Source organism: Pollicipes pollicipes, unplaced genomic scaffold (genome assembly GCF_011947565.3).
Source record: "Pollicipes pollicipes isolate AB1234 unplaced genomic scaffold, Ppol_2.1 Scaffold_3447;HRSCAF=4054_pilon_pilon_pilon, whole genome shotgun sequence".
Classification (NCBI taxonomy): domain Eukaryota; kingdom Metazoa; phylum Arthropoda; class Thecostraca; order Pollicipedomorpha; family Pollicipedidae; genus Pollicipes; species Pollicipes pollicipes.
In genome coordinates this window covers 21,649,878-21,673,560 of record NW_023596297.1, presented here as the reverse complement: position 1 = coordinate 21,673,560, position 23,683 = coordinate 21,649,878, and the positions used below count along the sequence as shown (strand labels likewise).

The 23,683-nt window shown below is 64.0% G+C and overlaps 1 protein-coding gene across 1 annotated transcript in view; it reads right to left on the bottom strand.

Moving 5' to 3' along the window:
- GlcT (ceramide glucosyltransferase) overlaps positions 1-22,315 on the bottom strand; it is a 46,682-nt gene extending 24,367 nt beyond the window's left edge. Inside the window, exons 1-2 of the mRNA XM_037214789.1 lie at positions 22,189-22,315; positions 1,465-1,669 (exon numbers count right to left, since the gene is read on the bottom strand). Of these exons, the coding sequence (XP_037070684.1) occupies positions 1,465-1,586 (122 nt within the window). The 5' untranslated portion in view covers positions 1,587-1,669; positions 22,189-22,315. The remainder of the gene's footprint in view (positions 1-1,464; positions 1,670-22,188) is intronic.
- Between the last annotated feature and the right edge of the window lie 1,368 nt (positions 22,316-23,683).

Below are 23,683 nucleotides of genomic sequence, written 5' to 3'. Positions count from 1 at the left end.
GTTAAACACGGCCGCGGCGGCCGGGGCCGACACGAGCCGGCGTTGAGCCGGCCAGCCGTGGGGCGGGGGGGGGGGGGGGGGGCGGGGCCCGCAAACAGCGCGTAGCCGACTGGCGTGACCCACCGGCGGCACCTCTCCCCTCCCCACAGCCCGCGGCCTCGGCGACCCACAGCAGACTGGGTCGACGGGCCTGCACCCCAGCAATGCGGGCCGGCCCGAGCACGCCCGGGCCACGTGCAGCCCGCCACGTTCTGCGGCGCATGATCGATCTACCCGTCCTGCCACTAATGCCACCTCGCACGCCGTCGCCGTCAAAGGCGGTGGCGTCATGCATATACATTACTGTGTGTATCTGATGTGACGTCGGCCAAACAACGACCATTCAGACGGTAGGCCGTCGTTGTGCTTTGTCCACGCGCCATCCGGATGCGAATGGTAGCCACATTGGGACCTCATTTGGCCTAAATGGTCACACCTGCGGCCTTGATAACATAGCGCAGGTTGCTGACCCGCCCGTTCCGCTGGAACTGATGGATAACCAGAACCCTAACAAGGCATAATAGCACGATCTTACACAGTACATGTAGCTCCAGCCGCCTGTCGCCGATGCCACGGGGAAATCAGGCCGGTCACTGTCTTAACAGGAAACATCACAAACTACTCAGTAATTACTTTTACGCAAGCAGCAAAGTTTGCTGTCCTAAGCAATCGAAAAACCCGCGACCCGGATGTCTAACTATTGCGGATTTAAGACGTCGGAAGGTTGCAGCTTGCAATTTGAAGGCAAAGGTCAGATGGCCCGTCAGCAGCGATAACTAATCCTAATGCCACGAATAATGCTTGAACAATTCGTAAAAATACGCCGGCGAAGGGCGTCCAGCGATAAGAAGCTTGCGGTCTCTCCGGGCCTGAGGGGGGGAGGGGGGGGGGGGGTGAGGCGGGCCTCGCAAAGTCGGGGCGCTGATCCTCAGCCAGGACCGTGACCGCGAAAGCCAGACAATGGGACCCCGCAGTGGGCACCTGCGGGGCCCACTGCGGGGCCCCGCCGTGAGCCCCGTACGCCGGCTGGCGCCTGGAGAGCGCCGAGCTCGCGGCCGGCCACTGCACGGGGCCACCCGAACACACCACACGGGCGGGGCCGCCGCAGCCAGGCCGCCCCGCCCCTCCCCTCTTCTTCTCTTTGGGTCGGCAGGGGGGAGGAGCGGTCCGGAAGGGTGGCAGGTGCTGCCCGCGGATATCCGGCTAGCGGGGTTCCGCTCCACGCCGTCGGAACCGGACCCGCCCCAGCGGCCATCCCCCCCCCCCTCAGCGGAGCCGTGGCGTTCACACTCGCCCAGCGGTGCCACCTCCCGCCGCTCTCCAACCCGGGTCCGACCCTGACAGCCTACTCCGGCACCGCCGGCGTCGCGCCAGTCCCGCCCCCCCCCCCCCCCCCCCCACGAAGCGCCCGTCCGTAGAACTCACGCGTAGACTAGCCCGATGAGGTGGACGCCCCAGTAGCCGGCCCACAGCACCAGCACGGGCACGCAGAAGGCGGCCAGCAAGCCGTCGGCCCAGTGGCGCTCGTAGCTGTAGTAGGAGAACATGGCCGGCGCCGGTCATGGGCAGTGCTGCGCAGCCGACTGCGGCCGCATCGCGGGTTCACAGAGCCGCTCCGGGCCGGGGCCTCCTGCCGGACAGGTGGCGGGTCACAACACTGCCGGCGTCACAACTCCCGCCGGCCGGTCGGCCGGGCGGGAGGGGTCACAACACTGTGAGGTCAAAACCCCCGACGGCCGGCCGGGCGGGAAGGGTCACAACACTGTGGGGTCACGTCCTGTGGCATAAGGGGGCGGTCAAAACCCCGCCGGACCTTTTCCGGTGTACAGCGGGCGCCCCGCGTCTGCGGGCGTTAACGCGGCCGCATAAACCACTACACGTCTGGGAAACCAAAGATGCGGCGAGGTCCGATTCCCCGTGGTGACCACCCTTCGCGCCGGGGTGAGGGGCAGGCGACGTCTTACAGCCCCAGCAGCTGACGGTCCCCATGTTTATCCACCATCAGCATATAGCCGTCCACCGCATGCCTATGCAGTGTCTCAGTGTTCTGGGCACCTGGCGCGCCACAGAACAGGGGCGTGCGACACATCGTGTGGCACATCGTGTGAGGTGATGCCACCGCCCACACACGCCTGGGAGCGGCCGGCAATACCGGCATCACCCGTCTCGTCTGCCGCTTTATCTCGCCCGACAGCGGCCAGCGATGTCGATGCGTCATCTTATCTGACCGTGTTACTCGCGCGCCGCCACACAGCGGACTGCGCTGCCAACGTTGTCTGCACTGCCAGCGTTGTCTGCTCCGTCTGCGTTATCTCTATATTGCGTGCAAGCGGCCGATAGTGCCGATATTAGCAGCTCCAGCGCCGTCACTCATATCTCGCATAAACACATGCCGGGCGTACGAGCAACGCGCCGGGCAGCGCCGTTCCACAACCACCGCGGTGCTGGGGGATTCCCGGGCTTTTGAGAGAATGACAGCGTCATCCCAGTCTGACACGGCGCACACAAATGCAGTTGAACAGGCTGAACAAATCCCATCACACACAACCTGTGACGACAGCGTTAGGGCCCAGTGACGTCAGTCAGCGAATCTCTTCAGTTACCGAACGGCGCGCGAGCGTCGCGCCGGTCTCACCGCGGCGCGAAACGAAAATAAATAGCCACCGACAGGTCATCTGGTGGCGTCAGCAGAGAATCTGAGAGGCGTCTGGGCAGCCCCTCTTCACGTGAACAAGCACATCGCGGTCTTCCTTCCACAGTATCAATAGGAGGGACCGAGGCTCGCGTCACTCAGTTGATAGCGTTTGTCAGTGACCCCGTGTGCTGAGCCGTGCGGGATCATGCATCGTCACTCGCTGCCGGTGCCGGTGCAGGCAGCCGGTACAGGGAGGACGACAGCCGGTCCAGGGAGGACGGTAGCCAGTTCAGTGGGCACGGTAGCCAGTGTAGGGAGGACGGTAGCCAGTGTAGGGAGGACGGCAGCCAGTGTAGGGAGGACTGTAGCCGGTCCAGGGAGGACGGTAGCCAGTGTCGGGAGACGATAGCCAGTGTAGGGAGGACGATAGCCAGTGTAGGGAGGACGATAGCCAGTGTAGGGAGGACGGTAGCCAGTGTAGGGAGGACGGCCGCCAGTGTAGGGAGGACGGTAGCCGGTCCAGGGAGGACGGTAGCCAGTGTAGGGAGGACGATAGCCAGTGTAGGGGGACGATAGCCAGTGTAGAGAGGACTGTAGCCGGTCCAGGGAGGACGGTAGCCAGTGTAGGGAGGACGATAGCAGTTGTAGGGAGGACGGTAGCCAGTGTAGGGAGGACGGTAGCCAGTGTAGGGAGGACGGTAGCCAGTGTAGGGAGGACGGTAGCCAGTGTAGGGAGGACGATAGCCAGTTCAGCGAGCGCGGTGTAGCTAGTTTGGCTGATAGTTTCCCGCCACAATCACCGGGAGATTGCGTTGGCAACGAACGCGAAACTCGGCAATTACATGTGCCGCAATAATAGCATACGTATTTGAAGGACCAGGCAGCGCGAAAGTCCGTATCCACAACCACTACCCGCGGCCAAGGCAATCCCTTCTCCGGCCACACCCACGCCAGACGCAGGCCAAGGCAATCCCTCTCCCGGCTACACCCACGCCAGACGCAGGCCAAGGCAATCCCCTCTCCCGGCCACACCCACGTCAGACGCAGGCCAAGGCAATCCCCTCTCCCGGCCACACCCACGCCAGACGCAGGCCAAGGCAATCTCCTCTCCTGGCCACACCCACGCCAGACGCAGGCCAAGGCAATCCCCTTCTCCCGGCCACACCCACGCCAGACGCAGGCCAAGGCAATCCCCTTCTCCTGGCCACACCCACGCCCAGACGCAGGCCAAGGCAATCCCCTCTCCCGGCCACACCCACGCCAGACGCAGGCCAAGGCAATCCCCTCTCCTGGCCACACCCACGCCAGACGCAGGCCAAGGCAATCCCTTCTCCCTGGCCACGCCCACGCCAGACGCAGGCCAAGGCAATCCCTTCTCCTGGCCACACCCACGCCAGACGCAGGCCAAGGCAATCCCCTTCTCCCGGCCACACCCACGCCAGACGCAGGCCAAGGCAATCCCTTCTCCCGGCCACACCCACGCCAGACGCAGGCCAAGGCAATCCCTTCTCCCGGCCACACCCACGCCAGACGCAGGCCAAGGCAATCCCTTCTCCCGGCCACACCCACGCCAGACGCAGGCCAAGGCAATCCCTTCTCCCGGCCACACCCACGCCAGACGCAGGCCAAGGCAATCCCCTCTCCCGGCCACACCCACGCCAGACGCAGGCCAAGGCAATCCCCTCTCCCGGCCACACCCACGCCAGACGCAGGCCAAGGCAATCCCTTCTCCCGGCCACACCCACGCCAGACGCAGGCCAAGGCAATCCCTTCTCCCGGCCACACCCACGCCAGACGCAGGCCAAGGCAATCCCTTCTCCCGGCCACACCCACGCCAGACGCAGGCCAAGGCAATCCCCTCTCCTGGCCACACCCACGCCAGACGCACCAACTCACACACAACTCGTGCGACCTGATCAGGCAGGGGTACAGACGGTCACGTGTGACCACGCGCCACGGCGTCCCGGCCGGTCTCGGCGGGGTGGAGCCGAGGCCCGCTGAGGTGAGGCCGGCAGGTCGGACCCTCCTTCCCGGGCGGGGCAGGCTGCAGCGCCGGCGTCACTTGGACCGCCGCCCCGGTCAGACGGCCTCCGCGGCCGGCTAAGCCCGGCTTCGACCAGCTCTCTGCCGGCGCCGACAGCCGGTCTGGCGGACAATCTCTTCCACCTCGTCCCGTGCCCTCTCGCCGCGTGTCGTTCCGGTCAGGACGGTTGGGATGAAGACGCATGAATGAGGACAACGATTAAGGAAGGGTGAAGGGACGCCGCGTCGGCCTGCTGCTCATAGAAGACTTATTACCTATGCTGTCAGATCGAACGCACGGTCGACTGTGCGGTAGGACTGTGATACCCTGCTCTACAGAAAGAACTACGTCGCGTCAAGTGTGAGGATGTTGTTTGTGCACTCTTAAGTATGACATTTCAGATCTTTATTAAAAGGATTGCGACGCTTGAAAAAGCAGCCAACCACCAAGCCGTTGGTTGGCTCCATTTACCTGATAGCGGTCCCGTGACGCAGGGCAAGTCACACATGACCGGTCGAATTTTCGCACTGAACACGTGTATGCTCACTGATGCTGAGGAACGGCACCAGCTGAGGACGACTCCAGACACAGCCACACCCGACCACCCTTCCCACGCGGCTCGCCGACGACACAGGCACACACAGCACGACCGCCCCCGCAAGGAGCGCGAAGCAAACAGCGGGCGGCGGGCGGGGCGCACGGCCCGACTGCAGGCAGCCCGCCGGCGCCGGCTCCACCAGCGCGGCGGCGCGCCGCTGTCGACCGCGGCCGCCGCGAGCCGCCGGACGTCCGGCGCGGCATCCGGCGCCCGACAGTCTGCTGCCGGCAGGAAGCCGCCGCCGGTTGCCCTGGTCTGGGCTGGCTGCGCCTCGCGTCTGTCCCGACAGAGCTCGCGGACGAACCGCAGCTCGGCCACGCCTCGCGCCGAAACCACCCTCCGACCTAGTCCTGCGTCGGAGCACGGCGCACCAGTGAGCATGCGTTCAGGCTGCGCGGCTTTCTACCGGACGGCAGTATCAGCTGGCAAACCTGAACGGGAACGCTACGGAATTCAATTCAATTACACCGTTTTATGGTGCGCTATTCGGATCAGCTGGCCGCGCGTTTCCATTTTTTCGTGTTATTCCAACCACCAATGAGCGGCCGCGGGTGTTCCCCGCTTTCCATCCTCCAGCCTCCATCGCCTTATCTGGGCCGGACCGGCTCTCGGCGCCCGCCTCCGGCCGCCGAACTGGTCCAGCCTGGGCCGGGCCGCCGGCGCCGTCCATCGGCACCCGCCGGCCGCGCCCGCTGACTGCGCGCCGGCCCGGCAGCTCGGAGGTGGCGCCGGCACGCAGGCCAGGCCAAGCCATGGCACGTGGCCGGGCCTGCTCCGTTCACCGAACGAGGCTAGTGGCACGTTCACAGTCGATCCAATGCGGGTGACAACGGCATGGGGCTCCCCCGAGCCGTCAGATGGGGCACTCAAACTTCGCCAAAGTTATCAAGCTCTGCTCGCGGGCTCATGACATGCGCTTCAGTTGGTGGGAGCCTCAAGCATTTAGTAATGAAATACGAAATATCCCCAGCGGTGCATGCACTCAAATACGCAACACTTTCAATGATGGGCACCTGGGAAAGGCGGGGCGGGGGCACGATATGTAGTTGTGTATGTCACATGTTCCCTGTCCACCACATGCAGGTGGCCGTCAACGCGGTCTTTGATCAGCCGCCTCAAAGGCAAGACGCGGCAGTGCGACGGAGTTTACGCCCAACCAACGCCGCCGAGGGAGAGGCGGGGGAGGGGGCGGTCACGACCGGTGTGCTGCTCCCCCTCCCCCTCCCCCCCCTTCTCCCACTCCTAGGCCGGACGGACGCCGGCAAAGGTCGGCGGAAGCGCAGCCCGCTCCGTGCATTAGCTCAAGCACGCTCACGCCATGCACGGCACCCGCGGGCATAAGTCGCCCGATGACGTCACCGATACCTGTGACGTCACCGGGAGCCGTGGTACTCTACAGGCGCCTCCCGCAGCCTTCGAATGGCGCAAGCCTCCGCGAACGCGCCGGGGCCGGGCCCACAGCCGGCCAGCCGGCGCTGCGCTGTTTTGCAGGCCGGTTTCCGGCCAGCCAGGTCGCCGGCCAGAATGTCCGTGACGGGCGCCGCCCCGCAGCCTAGCTGTGGCACGCCAACGGGGCGTAGCCGGAGACGGAGCGGCCGCAGCCGCACCAGCGACGTGCCGCCAGCGGGCGCCGCCTCGCCGCCCGACCGCCTCGTCCGACGGCCACCGATCGGGCGCCGGCGGCGTGCTCGGAGGGCGGCGTCCGGCGGCGTGATGTCGCCAGTGAGCGCGAGGTGGGGCTGGACCCAGGCAGGCCGCTGATGGTCTACACCACCTGTGGCCTGCACACCACAGACCGCTGCTCGACTGCACGCGATACAGACCGCTGCTGCACAATGCGCAGACTGCTGCCAGACTGCATACCGTACAGACCGCTGCTGGACTGCGCACTGTACAGGCCGCTGCTGGACTGCACAATGCACAGACCGCCGCTGGACTGCACTGTACAGACGTGACTGGTCAGTAGCGGCCGACGTCATCTGACACACAGCAAGGCTCGTTTCGCTGACGTCTGAGTAAATCCAGCGGTCCCCCACTGTCACTGCTGCGGGAGCGTCCGTACGTCGGCGCTACCAGCTGGGGGAGGGACGTAGCCAAATTGCGGGGACAGATGCGTTAACTCTGCCCAGGAAGAGGGCGGGAGGACGACGTGGGAGACGATCGCAGAGAGGGGAGGGGGGGGGGGCTCAGACCACCCCGATCCTCACCGCCAGCAGCGCCGCTTCCAGGAGGGGACCGCGACTCACGCGCGCTGACTCAGTTCCGCCTGCGCCGGGCCTCTATCCGGGTCGCCGGTGAACCCCCGGTTCGGCCGTCGCAGCTACCGCCGCGCGTCTCAGAACCGGCGTGAGTCAGGCTGCGTGCCAGACATGCCACGCTGACGGCCGGCCGAGCGGGAGACGGCGTCCGTCGCGGCGGGCCAGCAGGCAGGCCGGCGCCGCGCGCCGTCGCGACCTGGTGCCTCGCGCCGTCGCGACCTGGTGCCTCGTGCCGTCGCGACCTGGCGCCGTGCGCCGTCGCGACCTGGCGCCGTGCGCCGTCGCGACCTGGTGCCATGCGCCATCGCGACCTGATCCCGTGCGCCGTCGCTACCTGGTGCCTCGCGCCGTCGCGACCTGGTGCCTCCGCCGTCGCGACCTGGCGCCGTGCGCCGTCGCGACCTGGTGCCTCGCGTCGTCGCGACCTGGCGCCGTACGCCGTCGCGACCTGATCCCGTGCGCTGTTGCGACCTGGTGCCGCGTGCCGTGGGCGTGGTTATGGTGCCGATAAGTCGGCACCACCCCGCACCTAGCAAGCCCGCTCCGTGACGCTGCGCCCGCTCCGCACGTTGGTCCCGATCAGAAATACTTGGCCTTAACCATCACGAGTTCGAAGAGATCCTGCGATACGGGCCATTCTCAAGTTATTCAGAAGCTCGTATGAACTCCTGGCTGCGAGCCATTACTGATGGGTACCGTCGGCACCCATTCCAACCGAGTATGCATGGCGAGCTAGGCCGCTGATGGCATCGGACGTCTGCCAAATCTGCCCTCACCCCCCCCCCCCCCCCCCCCCTCCCCTGCCCACACCATAGGGCTCCGCCGATCGGGAACGGACGGCCATCCCACACCGCTTTCAGTTCTAGGCCCTTCCCCTGCCCACACCATAGGGCTGCGCCGATCGGGGACGGGCGGCCGTCCGACACCGCTGCCAGTCCTGTGCCCTGACGGCCGACAGAGGCCAGCCGCCGGCGCGCCCGGCCGCAGCGTCCGGTCCCGTGTCGGGCCGACCGGCCTGCCAGCGGAGCGTGAAGCGCATCTCCCGGGCGACTGGAGCCCGACGCCGAGCCCCGTCACCCAAAACATGCCGGCGTTCTCCGGGGGCCAACAGCTGGGGCTGGCGCGGCCGGTGACGCCCGCGCCACTTGGCTTTATGGGCGTACAACTGTTCGGATCACACACGCGCCCATGGCCAGCATCAGAAATACGAGCCCGCGTTTAAAACGGGCCGCCAAACCATGGCACACGTACCACTGGAATGCCAGGTGGAGCAGCTCAGAGCAGCTCTCGACAAACATCAGTCATAAGCTGGCTCTGTTTATGAGAAAGACCCCATGCCAACAGGCACGCCCACTGACACGCCGTCTCGGCGGGTGGCGTCTCCGCGGCGCGCGCAGCCCCGCCCCGTGGGACAGCGTCAGTTGCCGCTCCTGAGCTCCTCGGCGCGGTGGCCGCTGCAGTCGGCACCCGCCAGACAGGCCAAGATTGGCCTGATTGGCCGACATGGCACACGTCCACCGGGCCATTCCATCCCGGCAGATTGGCCGCTCGGTCCGTAACCGACGGCTGGCACTTGAGCGGCCGGTGCCGGCAGCACGGGTCACACGGTGGGCGCAGGTGACTTCCACGCCGTCCACGTCCTGGCGGCGCCGGCCGGCGCGGCGCGGCCCCTCCCCCGCGTCGCCGCGCGGGCAGGTCCTCTGCACCCCACGCGGCACTCGACACCCTTCCACCGGGCCAGACGCGCAGCCGGCGCGGCGGCCCTCCACCCGCGTCGCCGCGCGGCAGGTCCTTTGCACCCCACGCGGCACTCGACACCCTCCGCATGGCCAGACGCGCAGCAGGCGCGGCGCGGTCGCCATTTCCGAGTGCTCGCCCGCCGCGCGAATCGAAGCCGTGAACCCGAGAGCCGTCGTCTGCGAGCAGCCAGATTTGGCAATGGCGCGTCGGCTCGGCGTGCGCTCCCGCGAAGATAAACCACGCCGAGATTAATCGCCCCACGGCACGTCGATATTAACAACCGGCGACGCTCCGTCGCCGTCAGCGGGCACTGGCTGGCGCGTCCTCTGGCGGCGGCGGCGGCGGCGCCCTGTGCGTGTCGGCCTGACCCTCCCACCCCGCCGCAGCGATTCGACACGCGACGGAGCGGGCCCGGCGCCGCAGCCAATCGGCGCCACAATGCGGGCCGCGTCGCGGCACAGGAGGGTTCTCCGGGCGCCGGCGCTCGGATGACGTCTGGCGGAGCCGCCGCGGCGACCAGGACCGTGGCAGGTGCGGCAGGAGAGCAGCCGGTGAGCTCCGCGCTTCCCGGAGGATCTGAGGGGCGCCTGACCTGAGGTCCTGTGACCTGACCTTTGCCGCGACTGTGGCGGCCCTGCTGGCCGGCTGCGAGGACACACAGCCGGCGCTAGCCATCTCGGGCGGTCCCCGAGCTCTGGTCTCCGTACTTCACATGTCTGTACTCGGGTGACAGCCCTGTTTATCCGTGCGAGCATCCGCTATCAGGTTCCCAACGGACGGATAGGAGCGGACATGACAAAGGTCCTCTCCGCCGACCGCCAACGACTCGAAGCCTCCGGGTGCCTCCTCAGCCGGCCAAAGCTTCGTCACGCGCGCCACTTACGGTCGGAGCCAATTCACGCTGCGGTGACAGTCGGTAAAACACGCACGATAGCTTGCTCGCCGCGATCGGCTATCTAATCAGCGCCGGGCGTGACTGGGTGCGGGGCGATACGGGGTCCCGCACCGGCCGCCAGCCGCCGTGTGACGCGGAAACGGGGCCAGGCCAGGCCAGGGGGCTGGGGCCCGCGCCCGCCTCGCCGCCAGCCCGGCCGACGCTCGAGGCACGGCGGACGGCACCAGTGGCGTGTGCCCGTCACGACACCCACTGCCGTGTGACGGTGAGGCGGCGCCTCGCCAGGCGTCACGAGGCGTCGCGCAGGGCACCGCCCGGCGTCATGAGCCCAGAGAGCGACCGGGACAGGCCGGGCGCGGCGCCACGCGCACCAGCCGCCGCCGCCCACGCAGGCCCACGCAGCAAACGCCGCCCCGCTCAGTGGATGGCGACGCCGCGCTCCACCAACGCGCAGTCCCCGTGCCGACCGAGGTCGGCCCGGAAGCCGCCGACCACGCGTCCGGCACCGACCGGGGCAGGCGGCCCGGCGCAGCCAGCCGCCGCCGGAACAGCCCGGGCCAGGGGAACACGGCTCCCGCCGCACTGCCACGACCGGAAGTCAGGGCCACCCGCACGCAGGAGACGCAGCCGCGGAGACTCGGCCAGCGACGGACACATGCGGCGCACCGGGTCAGGAAGAGCGTCCCAGCACAGGCCCGTCCACCGACGGGCAACATCCGAGCGACGACATCCGGAGACGCCCTGCGGTCCGGCGGCGACCCCTCCGCGGCGGCGGCTCCGCGCAGTGATGTGCGAATCACGTGATTCCCATCCGTGACTCTCAAGTGACTCATACCGAACGCAGACGCCCAGAGACATCTGGAGTGACAACGAAGGCTTCCTACGAGGCAGGGTCGTCAGCTGACCACGGGCCCAAGCGACATGGACACATACGGAGCAGAGTTGCCGTGTTCTGGAAGTTGTCACCCAAAGTGCAATCCAAAGTCCAAGCATGACCGCCTGACCGTCCCAAAAAGTGTCTGCACCGTGTTCTGGAAGTTCTTATCCAAAGTGCAATCCAAAGTCCAAGAACTGACCGGCTGACCGTCCCAAAAAGTGTCAAAAAATCAGGTTGCTCCACAATTTCCAATTATTTAAAGAATGTACCAAATAACTACTACCTACAATCAACAGCCCCAGTCACTACCCCGTCGTTGCATTCCCCTAAGTGCTTAAGTGTGCTATATCAACAACTTGCTATGTTCCAGAATCAAACTTTTTTAACAATGAGCCGCATTCAATAAGCTGACAAGCAACACAACAAAATGATATCGACCATCCCAAAAACTCCAAAGACTTTTGGCCCCGTCCGTCCAATTTCCCAATCGAACTCTGGAGATTTTTTAAATCTCTTTTTTAATCTGAAACACGCTGCATCTAATCGGCACATCTAGTATGGATGTCCACATCGCAGTGGCGTGGAGTGAGCTGCAGAACGCCCGGTGGAGTGAGCTGCGCAACACCCGCCGGAGGAAACAGACCCGAGGACGGACAGACACATGGGCGAGCATCCGGCCAGTGCGACAAGCCCGGCTGACCACGGCAAGCAAGCAAAAAAAAAAACAACAAAAGCGTCTGACGTCCAGGAAGAGCGCGCTGCCGGTTGTAACAAACAGCTTGGCCCGTGAGCGGCGGCATATCAACACTGCACGGACGACGCCCCAACAGCCGGACTAACCAGCGGCGGTGCTGCAATATGCGCGGCGTCAGCGGGCCCGCCGCACCGAACCGATCCGAATATCGACACCTGCGCGCTCCTGGTGTGATGCCAATCTCCACTGCACACCGAACATTAATTCATAACTCCTCGGTCGCTCAAGGTCAAGATCCGTTATTTATTCATTGGTCGCAGGGTCCACCAATGACATTAGCACCACTCGCCCAGTATACACGGCAGCGCAATTAACAAGCCATGAATTAATAATGCCTTGCCGGTGACATCGCAGCGCGCTGCCGAGCGTGTTTTGACAACACCCTACCAAGCTAGCACTAAGAAACGGCTTCGACATCGGTCGTCGCTCCCATTGATCCCGGGGTTGAGCCGCCGGCCGAGCCCGGCCCGGCTCTGCAGCGGCGGCGCCGGCTCTGCCGCAGCCTCCTCCCGACGTCGCTGCTCGCCGGTGCGTGACGGCCGCTGTTAGCCGACACGGTTCCGGTCTCTCCCACCCCGAGCGGAAATCAATATCGACCGCGCCGACCGGGAGCGGCGGGGCGTTGGCCGGTGCCCGCCGACCAGGGCCCGGGCGGGAGATCGCCCACTGACCTGCGGGTCTGCCGCGCCGGCGGCGACGGCCGGCTCGGCGCGACGCGGCGTCCGCTGCCTGCCCACACACACTATCCACTGCGCACCAATCGGTCCCGGCCAGAGGTGACGGCAGAGACGGCGGCGGTGCCGGCAGTGGCGACGGCGACGACGGCGGGGCGACTGTCGGAGCGGCGGGGATGCTGGCGCGGTGCCGCAGCCGCCGGCTCCGCCCGACAGACCCCGAGCCGGCGCCGACGACGGCGGCAGCGGTGGCCACGCAGGCGCGCACGCGCGCGCGCCCGCCGCCTGGCGGCCGGCCTTGAACGCTATGCCGGTCAGCGCCGCCGGCGGCGGAATCGGGTCACGCGCCCTCCACCAATGGCAGCGGATGGACAGGACAGGGCCGGACCTGACCTGACCAGGCCAGGCCCTGGTCAGTGCGACGGCGGGTCATGACCCTCGCGGACGGTGCTGATCATGACGTTTTCGCATCACTGGCCCAATGCAGTTACCAACACCTTTCACGAAAAGTCTGATGGGGACGCCGATTCCACCCTTTCTTGTCCCACCTCATCCAATATTGTTCCACATAGAGCGCTGGGATTTCGCAAATTTGCATTACCCTCGATTGGAAATATTATAACGCTGGGGTAATATTGTTCGAACTTTAGTCCTCGTCTGGTTTGTCAGTTACACCAGACGCGTAAATGGGTGGTGCAACTACCACACCATACACAATCACTCCATGCCATACCGTTTTGTTCAACATAAAATATCGTCATTCACGATACTCTTGAGATCCTGTATCCGTCAATGATTGATGAATATTTTGTCCACGTAACTTCGTGCTCACCATAGTCACAACATCGGAATGAACACGGATGTAGAGCATTGGAACGTTATATTTATACGAAATTATAGGATCAGGCTTACTCCTGAGTGAGCCACGGATGTCTTCTACTCCTTGGCACAAATTACAAGGGTAGATCGAAGGCTCGGCCACCAGCCTTCATTCAAGACCCATTGGAAACAGTCAAATCAAGTCCAATATATCATGGGGCAACATTCCCCTCCCCCCTCCCCCCCCCCCCCCCAGGATGGATAGGAAGCGAAATTTACCATGTGAAAATGGGTGAAATCGAGAGGGGAAAACCAATCGTGACAGCGTTTCGCTATGTGATCCGAGCCGAGGTCCCTGAGCCGTGGCCTGTGCCGACGGCAGCCGATTGGATGTGCCAGTTTGTTCACAACGCAAGGTACACGGACAACGTGGCTTCGAAAACCCGATTTGTTAACGTTGTTCCTGGCAGCAACGTGTTGTATCTTCCTGGCGCGGGCCTGTAGCGATGGTCAACGGACGCTCATCATCACAGCACGCGAATGCAGAAGGCGATGGCAAGACGGGCTGTGGCGGCCGTTCGCTGCGAAGAGGCGCCATTTGCGACGCACCGCGGCGACGATCGTGGCGAGCGCCGCCCGTCCATCGAGGGCCCCGCGGCAGAGCGCGCGCTCGCCGCAAGCCTTCTGACGCTGAAGGCGGCGGAGATCGTCCCTGTCGGCGCCGCGCGTGACACCGCCATTCCAGTCCGCGTCACAGAGTCACGCGCCTGCCCCGTCCGTGACGTCACCGGGGCCAGGATGCCGCTGAGTCAGCGCGAGCGCGTCCCGTGACGGCGGGCGGCGGGTCACAGTACGGCCAGCTCGCGCCGCCGCAATCCTCTCTCCGGCGGGCGGGGGCGGGGGGGGGGGCACGGTCGTCTACGGCCGGTGGTCGCCGGGGGCATCCGCCATCGGCCAGCGGACGCGACGGCACCTCGCCTTCTGGCGGCCGTGAGCCCCCGGAGCTCGTACGCAGGCCGCCACTGCCACGGCGTCGGTGCTCCAGTTGGCCGTTCCCGTCGCGGGAGCGCTGCGCAGATTGTTTGGAACTGGCGGCGCTGAGCTGCCGCCCACAAGCTGCGGTGGCCGGCGCTGCACCGTGTCGTGCGCCCTCCCTCCCGGTGACGACCTTGGCTCCGGATCAGCGGCGAGGAGGGACCGGTAAGCGCTGCCCGGCCGCCGTCACCCGGTCAAGCTGGTCTGGCCATGGCGAGCGCCGACTTCTCAGCGATTGCGTTCACACAACCGGTTTTCGGAAATGTCAAAAAGGCTTGGCCTGCCTTTAGAAAGCCCACGTCCGGAAACCTCATTTTAAAGAACATTACGTTCCAGAAGGTCTGCTTGCACAACGATTATATTCCTAGAATGGTGCTTCCAGAAACCTTGTGTGCAATAGGCTTTCTAATGCAATGCATGTGCTCAGAACATTTATTCCCAGAGACCTGTGTCCTGAAGGCTTACTCGCATGGACTTCGCCACATGGTGGGGGTGGGGGGTGAATCATGCGTTCCTTCTGACTTCCCAGTTTTTAACATTACGCCCAAGGCCTTACAAGGAAAAAACGCCAAAAACTAGGCGTCTCCATCTCCCACCGCCTGACCATACAAGCTCCATACAAGTCTTCTGAGCAAAGGGGTTCACGAAATAGGCTTGCTGAGCATAAGCCCTCTGCGGGTAAGTCTTCTGGACACAGGGTGTCGGGGAATAGGCCTGAACACATGTATCGTGTGAGCAGGCCTTCTTAAGGTTGGTTATGTGAAAGTACATCTGGAGACGTCTTCTCAAGGTAGATCTCCCGCAAGTGCGCCTCCTGGAAGCAGACCTTCTGAATGCAAGTTGAACATCCTTAAGTTGAGTTAACAACCTTCAATATGACAGGAGGTACTCATTAAACGACGTTATAATGCCAAATAGCCGTTATATTGAGATTTGCCTATATAATCGTTTCAAGCGTTTCAATGTTGTTCAACCAGCATCTCCTGGTACATTGAAGATGGTTAGCTGATCGTAGAACTTTCAGCTCATAATGCCGAAACCCCAGGGGCTGAATGCCATTTTTTCTTACATCAAGTACAGGCTCCTGAATGTGTGCCTTCTGAAAATGGACCTTCTAAGCAAATCCCGGACATCAACCACCACCACCAGGCCCCCCGCAAGCGCGCCCGTACGCACGTACGCACGACGGCGTGGAGGACGCAGAACTCGGTCGGCTGGCCGCCGGCGGCAGGATGGCCATTCCAGGAGCGTTATGATCGGCTTGGCTGAACGGAGGACTGTGCGGCAGACCACCAGCTGACCTGGTGACCCTGCCGGAGCGCGGTCGTCTCCTCGCCGGCTCGGGGGCACATCACTCATCAGGCGCGGCAGCGCAGCCGCCAGCAGCTACAGCTCAGGCGGCCGGCTTCGCACTCAGATGCCGTCGTTTGCAAATCACGATGTTTCGGGTAGGCGATCAAAACTTCGTGTGAGAGGTATGGCTTCCCAAATGGCTGAGAGTGGGGATGGCGCTTATCCTAAGGTAAAAGGGTATATCAAATTCTGCGTGCTGCCCAGATTTGTGGGACCTTTTTTGCCAGTCACAAAAAAAATGCATTCTTGATTCAGATTTGCTATGTTTTAATGTTTAAGCTGTATTTGAGGGTCAAGCGGGAAAAGGAAAGCAGATAATGGGAATTAGCGCTTGCCCACAATTCTCAGAGTCGGGTGGTCGCCAACGGTTCGTGAACAGTTCACAAACGACTGTTCGGTTGAATTCGTTCGTGAGTTCTCCGCTGGCCGACCAGCTGTTCGCGAACAGATTGTCGACATTACTGTATTACACAGAGCAGTAAACAGACGTACAGCTCCGAAGGTTGGGGGGTCCAGGAGGTGTAAGAAGGCTGAGCTGTGAGGCGTAGACAGTTCACATCCGCCGTGCGACGTCATTGCAGAAGGAGGCAAGCGATTGTACGTGAGGGCCTGCCCAGGTGCCCCGTTCAGGATCAGCCCATCAGCCCCTGCTTGTTTGTGTTTGCAGCTTCGCCGCCGGTCGGCCAGCTGCTTGCAAACACGCCCAGTCCGCAAACGGTCCGTTCCCATGCGTCCATTCACCTCAATTAGCAAACTCCGCATCGATCACACTGACTTTTTCAAGCTTTTTGTTTGTTTGTTTTCATCTGCATTTATTGCAACATCCCACAAGCATAATGTTTTATATTTGGAACAGCTGCTGGGTACCGCTTAGCTGCAAGTTGGATGGGGGTAGAGGGGGGGGGGGGGGGGGGGGCTCAGCTGCGATCCGATCCCGCGTCCCTTCCTCTATCCTTTAAGCACGTCTTTTTCATCCCTTCAACAATGCTTTTAGACATGGAGATGGACAATGCTTTCCTGGGACAGATTACTGAAAGTCGGGAGGGGAAGTTTGATTGCTGGTTAGACTTAAGCCCCCAGCTGGATAGCGGGGGATGCATTCAAGCCGAAAATACAAAGCCGTTTTCGCGCACAAACACGACCATGTTACTCAGAACTGCAAAAGATGCATACATACCAACACGCTCTTACTTGGAGCGTCGCACGCGATGCATAATTCTTTAAAAATGCATGGCTTAGACATTAACGACATCCAAGCATCAACTACCCCACCTCATTCCCACAGCGCAGCCGGCAGGTCGCCACCAGCGAAATGCACAAGTCAGAATTACAACAGCGCAGGCCAACGGCGTCGACCAACCCTCCATTAAAAGCGGCCGCCACTGGCTGATATTCGTAACGTGCCCTGCAACTCTGGTCAAATGCTTGACCTGGGGCACCAGTAAGAGCAGCTCGCCAAATGCACTGATGACGGTTAATCCAGTCCAGGTGACGTGAGACCGGACGGGCAAAACGGCATTCCAAGCTTTGCAGCTCCTCGAAAACAGCGTGGCGAGACTACAGCCGTCACGACCTCGACTTCACCACTTTTATGAGGTGAAACCCGCTGTGAACCGAACGTCGGTGACAGATTTAGTCCAAGGCGCGATACGCTGGACAAAAACCACAGCCGCTCTTTAGCCCAACCGCGCTGGAGACTGAGTCAGAACGCGTCAACATAGTTGCATGCGCCGCATCGCCGCCCCCGTTCCCAACAAGAGCAGAGACGAGGTCAAGGAAGCGAAAAAGACCTGCGTCCGGAGGAAGCAGCCCAGCCAGTGCACCGCCGCTGCCTCGCTGCAATGGAGCAGCTGCATACCGGAGGGGCCCCCGGCTGACCGGCCTGCCAGAACGCAGCATTAACATCGTGGACTCCTGGCACGCCAGGCCGACTCGCAACGGGCGTCCCCAGCAGATCTCTCCGATACGTACACGGCACCGGCCGAAACCCGGCGGCCTTGGACCGGACCAGACCACAACAGAAGCCTTTCGGCGGGGCGCTGGAGCACGCCGGCGCGCTCCGTCGGCATCGGCCGCGGCGGCGCGCTCCCGTACGGCGCGCCGAAGCTGGCCGGACCCTGTTCCGCCGCGCGCCGCTGCTCCGCCGTGAGTTACACGGCCGGCTGGCAGCCATCTGTGCCGACAATGCGAGGCAGCGGCTCAGTCCGCACAGGTGGAGTCGGACTCGCCAGGTGACTGACTGAGCGAGCTGGCAGTCCGCCGCTCGGCACGCTGAGCAGGTTACAGGGGTGCCCGCGCTGTCTCGCCCCGCGACGGCCGGCGCAGGTGGAGTCGGACTCGCCAGGCGACTAACTGAGCGAGCTGGCAGTCCGCCGCTCGGCACGCCGAGCAGGTTACAGGGGTGCCCGCGCTGTCTCGCCCCGCGACGGCCGGCACAGGTGGAGTCGAGCTCGTCAGGTGACTGAGCGAGCTGGCAGTCCGTCGCTCGGCACGCCCAGCAGGTTACAGGGATGCCCGCGCTGTCTCGCCCGGCGACGGCCGGCACAGGTGGAGTCGAGCCCGTCAGGTGACTGAGCGAGCTGGCAGTCCGCCGCCCAGCACGCTGAACAGGTTACAGGGATGCCCGCGCTGTCTCGCCCAGCGACGGCCGGCGCAGGTGGAGTCGAGCTAGTCAGGTGACTGAGCGAGCTGGCAGTCCACCGCTCGGCACGCCCAGCAGGTTACAGGGGTGCCCGCGCTGTCTCGCCCCGAGATGGCCGGCACAGATGGAGTCGAGCTAGTCAGGTGACTGAGCGAGCTGACAGTCCGCCGCCCGGCACGCTGAGCAGGTTACAGGGGTGCCCGCGCTGTCTCGCCCCGCGACGGCCGGCGCAGCTCCCGGCAAGTCACTGCTCCACCTGGCGCCGAGCTTGGCGTGAGTCGCCGAACGTCCCCGCCTGCCTCCACAGGTGGAGGCTTCGTCTCGCTGGGGGGCACTGGCCTCCCGTCTCCAGTGGTGTCAGTGGTCAATAATGTGGATCCAAAGTCACCAGCAGAGATAAGAAACGTAACATAACTGTAAAACTCAGCAGCTGAAAGGCCTGATTTTCGCCTCCCTTCCACTATCCGCTCAGGAAAGTGGTGTAGCTCTGCCCATGCCTGGTTTAAATAATAATGCTTCTAACAAAATAGAATCCTTACATAAATTATTGCACCATGTGATGTCCAGACTGTAGACGATCGAAATGTCACTGGCATGACAATATGTTGTGTTTCACAAAGATATCTCTGACGATCCGTGGACCAAACAGTGCACCATCAGCCGTAGCACCGTGTTGCATAGGACACTCCTGCTAATGTAGATAGCAAGATCGTTAAATCGTTAAAAGCAAGTCAATCATTGTTGACATACAGCTGTGGCCAGCTCCGATTGTGGAGTTGAGACTGACAGCGTGGTCAGAAGCTTCACTGCGCCGTCGGCGCGCCGTCAGAAGCTTCACTGCGCCGTCGGCGCGCCATCAGAAGCTTTACTGCGCCGTCGGCGCGCCATCAGAAGCTTCACTGCGCCGTCGGCGCACCGTCGGAAGCTTCACTGCGCCGTCGGCGCGCCGTCAGAAGCTTCATTGCGCCGTCGGCGTACCGTCAGAAGCTTCACTGCGCCGTCAGCGCACCGTCAGAAGCTTCACTGCGCCGTCGGCGCACCGTCAGAAGCTTCACTGCGCCGTCAGCGCACCGTCAGAAGCTTCACTGCGCCGTCGGCGCGCCGTCAGAAGCTTCACTGCGCCGTCAGCGCGCCGTCAGAAGCTTCGCTGCGCCGTCGGCTTCCCATTATAGCCGTCCACGGAGCCCGCCGGGACAGAGCGGGCCGCCCGCCACGCGCGCTCCCGTGCGCGTCACTTGTCGACACCACGCTGACGTCCCGTAAACACGCCACCTGGACGGCCAAACAAGTGGCTGTCCTCCGTGCTGTGCAGCATGTGCGCCGCAGCGGGCCACAAGTGTTCGCCTTCCTATTCCCAAACAATCGCTGGCCACTTACGGAGGCGCCGCCACAATGGCGGCGGCGACCGTCCGCGAGCGGCCGGCCCTGCGTTACCGGCTGACCGGCAGGGCGCGGCCCGCGGCCCGCGGCCCGCGCGCAGCACACCAGCCCGGGACGTATGCGGCACACGGCCCCGCGACGCGCCGGCCGGCAGCAGGCCGAGCAGCCGCTTTCGGGGGAGGGGAGAGGCTCAAGGGCGCGCCGCACCGGGACAGAGTGGCCGCGGCCGGGGCCGACCCCCGCCTCTGCCCGCACCGGCGGCCGCCGAGAGCCGTGGCGGCGCTGACGACAGCCGGCGTATCAGCCACGCGGGCTGAGCGCAGGCCTGCGGCCCGGCGGCCGGCCGAGCCTCCGTCGCCGCTGTCGCCGCCGACGCCGCCGACGCCGCCGGCGCGCCTGTCAGCCGCCCGCCCTCACCGGAGGCCGCTCGGCTCTTACCCTGGCTCCGCTCTGGCGGCCGCCGGCGCGGCGGCGGCGACCTCGGCGCCGCGCGAGAACGCGACGCCGGATGCCGCGCGGTTGCCCCGTTCCCAGACCGGCGGCGGAGAACGCGACGGCTGCAGAGCTCCGGACGCGGGCCGGTCCGGCAGGCCGGGGCTGACCGCCGCTGAGCAGCTCACGTGCGATCCAGGCTAGGCCGTTAGTGATGGCTTTAGTATCGTCGGAGCACGCCAAGCCGAAATGGAAGAGGGGGGGGGGGGGGGGGGAGGGCGATGCTAACTGCCGGCCGATCAGGGGGACGGGTACAATGTTTCCGTCCCCACGACACAATGAAGTATCGGCATTTCCTCTTGTTTTAGGACTTACAGCTAGGGTGGCTGGCATTACAATCCGGGTATCACTTCCTCTCAAGCCCACGTTGAAGTTGTCACTGGCGGCAAGGTCAACGAGACAATCTTTGAAGCGTTCATAACTGTGTGACATGGCACTAATATCGGGTGCCAGTGCGATCTTGGATAATTGATCAAAGTATTTCAAAAATATCTGCAATCTCACTTTTCAAGACAGAGAGAAAATTGCAATTCCAACCAGCGGCTTTTCATCCCAGCAAAGGCGGAACAGCGACAACCTCGGCACCCTCTGCTTCTCGAAAAACGGCAACGGACAGGTCTGAGGGCCTGTGACCGCTCCTTCGTGCAGAGCACATATCGATAACGCAGTCAGAGATCCGTGCACACAAGGCAGCCATTTGGTCCATCGGGCATTGGCTAGGCATCAGCGCCTCGACGAGGTCAGCCAGCATTCTCCGTCCACCGCGGCGCCCGCAGCCATCAGCCCAGCTCCCGGTGAATTAATCACCCCGGACCACCACTCTCCTCCAGCCTGACGCAATGCGAAACTGCACGTAAATATTGCCCGACGACTGCACTGCTGGCATGGATGAGGCCCAATGGCGTGGGGCGTTCCACGAGTCCTGTCGACACACAAGAGGCTCTGCCCGGCTGGGGCGGCCGGCCGCAGGTGGCGGAGTCATGCCGAGGCTTCCTCCCTTCGCCAACGTCACCGGACGCGCAGTCCGCTCAGACTTCCTCCCTCCGCCAACGTCACCGCACGCGCAGTCCGCTCGGACTTCCTCCCTACGCCAACGTCACCGGACGCCCAGTCCGCTCGGACTTCCTCCCTCCGTCAACGTCACCGCACGCGCAGTCCCGCTCGGACCTCCTCCCTCCGCCAACGTCACCGGACGCGCAGTCCGCTCGGACTTCCTCCCTCCGCCAACGTCACCGCACGCGCAGTCCGCCTCGGACCTCCTCCCTCCGCCAACGTCACCGGACGCGCAGTCCGCTCGGACTTCCTCCCTCCGCCAACGTCACCGCACACGCAGTCCGCTCGGACTTCCTCCCTCCGCCAACGTCACCGCACGCGCAGTCCGCTCGGACTTCCCCCCTCCGCCAACGTCACCGCACGCGCAGTCCGCTCGGACTTCCTCCCTCCGCCAACGTCACCGCACGCGCAGTCCGCTCAGACTTCCTCCCTCTGCCAACGTCACCGCACGCGCAGTCCGCTGATCTCGGCCGGTGACAGCGCGGGCCAATGGCGGCGGGTCGCAGCCGCCGAGATGCCCACGCCGGTCTGAGCCACGTAAGCGATGAACGCATGACTCGAGCGAATTTCATCTCAATCCGTCCGAGGAAGAGGCGCGGAGCCGTGTTACGAGCTACACATGGCAGCAAAGGTCGCAAACTGGGGACGCCCTACGACCTGCACGGATTTCGAAACATTTCACTGCCAAGCAGTCGGGCGGGCAGAATCCGGCAGAAACCTAGGGTCGAGAGGACACGTAGGGCTCGGGCAGCCGGGCCTTACTTACGTGCCCTCTCAGCCTTACCCCACACCTCTACCCTTCCTATCATCGCACCGGCGGCGGCAGCCGCCAGGCCAGGGCGTCTGACCTCGGTCGGCGCCGATGGCCCCAGCGCGTAGCCGCAAACAAGACCATAAAACGGCAGGCGGCGTCTCGGCTCACCTGCTCTCAGCACCGGACGCGGCGATCGGCCGGGCCCCGCTCCGCACGCCGGCGTCGCTGCTTCGCCTGCGGCACACGGACACACACCGCGTCAGCCGCCACCTCGGCAGTCGCCCGACCGCGCCCACTGAACGCACCGCTCTGGCGTCCGACGGCGCTCGCCGTCCGCCGGCCGCGGACACGTGCCCAGTCAGCGCCGCGGTGCGGCGCGGCGCGGCGACGCCGCCGGCCTTGAAGCGGCGCTGGCGGCGCGCGGCTCACCTGACGGCCGTGGGGACCGACCGACGACGGCCGGTCCCTATCCTGGCCGCCATCGAACGGGCACCGATAGCTCCTCCCGGAAGCGAATCCGCGGCCGCGCCGCCACAAGCGCCAGGACCAACTCTGGCCACGGGCCATTTGATCTCAATCATCGGCGCCTTTTACGAGGAAATTTGACGGCTGTGAGGGCAACTGCGGAACGGGCACAAAATGACGCATTCATGTCGGGGCACACCTGTTTCCGACGGCGGGGACCATAACCTGCAGCTGCTAGTTAGTGACGACAGGAACTGCTTTCCCAAGTCGAGCCTAGCCTCTCTCTCGCCTTCAGCGCGGCTGCCACGCCCTTCACGGCCGCCGGGTTTATCACAAAACGAATGGACAGCGGCCAGCTGTATCACAGCTGCAAGCATGCCGCCTGCAGACGGCCGCCCGGCCGTCTGTAGCCACCGGCCGCAACCCGAGCGGACGGCCACTGGAGTCGCCGCCGCAGTCCGGCGCAGCACAGCCGTCCTCGCTTATCCGGAGCGCGCCTGAACCGCGGCATCCGGCGGGTCTGACAGAGCGCAGGCCGCGTGAACTTTCAAACGGGCGGCACTCTCCTGGGCGCGTGATCCGGTTACCCCCGCATTGTTCAAATGCCAAGGACCTCGAGACACCGTCGCATGCCTGGGCCGCAGGACGACATATGGTCATGGGCGAAGAACGGATACGCGTCGGAAGCGGCTGCCCGCTATCAGAACCAAGCACGGTTCCCAGCCATTGGCGAAGAGCCGCGTCAGACGGGCCAAAAATGTCCTTTTCCCGATCTATTGTTGTTTCTTTTCGCGTACGTCCCTAGCCCCGGGACACGCCTCGTCAAAGCAGACGACACACAATGGTCCCCAGTTCCAGCCGTGAGCCCCGTGGCGGCTGGCCGGAAGTCGTGACGTCACAGCCCCGCCCGGGAGCGGGGGTGAGGGCGGACGCGGTCCGACGGACGGCGGCCCGCGGCCCGCCCGGGGCCTCCGGGGCCTCCGGGGCCTCCGAGCCGGTGCAGGGGAGGCGAGCCAGAGGCCTGTCCGGCGTTCGGGGTGGACCGTCATCACAGGACCAGAGATGACACGACACGACAGGACTAGAGATGGTATGACAAGACAGGACAGAACATAGGACGATAACATCCCAGCCAGCAATTCATCGGGGTCTTGGTTGAGCAGACTTTCAAAGCAGCGCAGCCCGGCCTGAGCCCTGC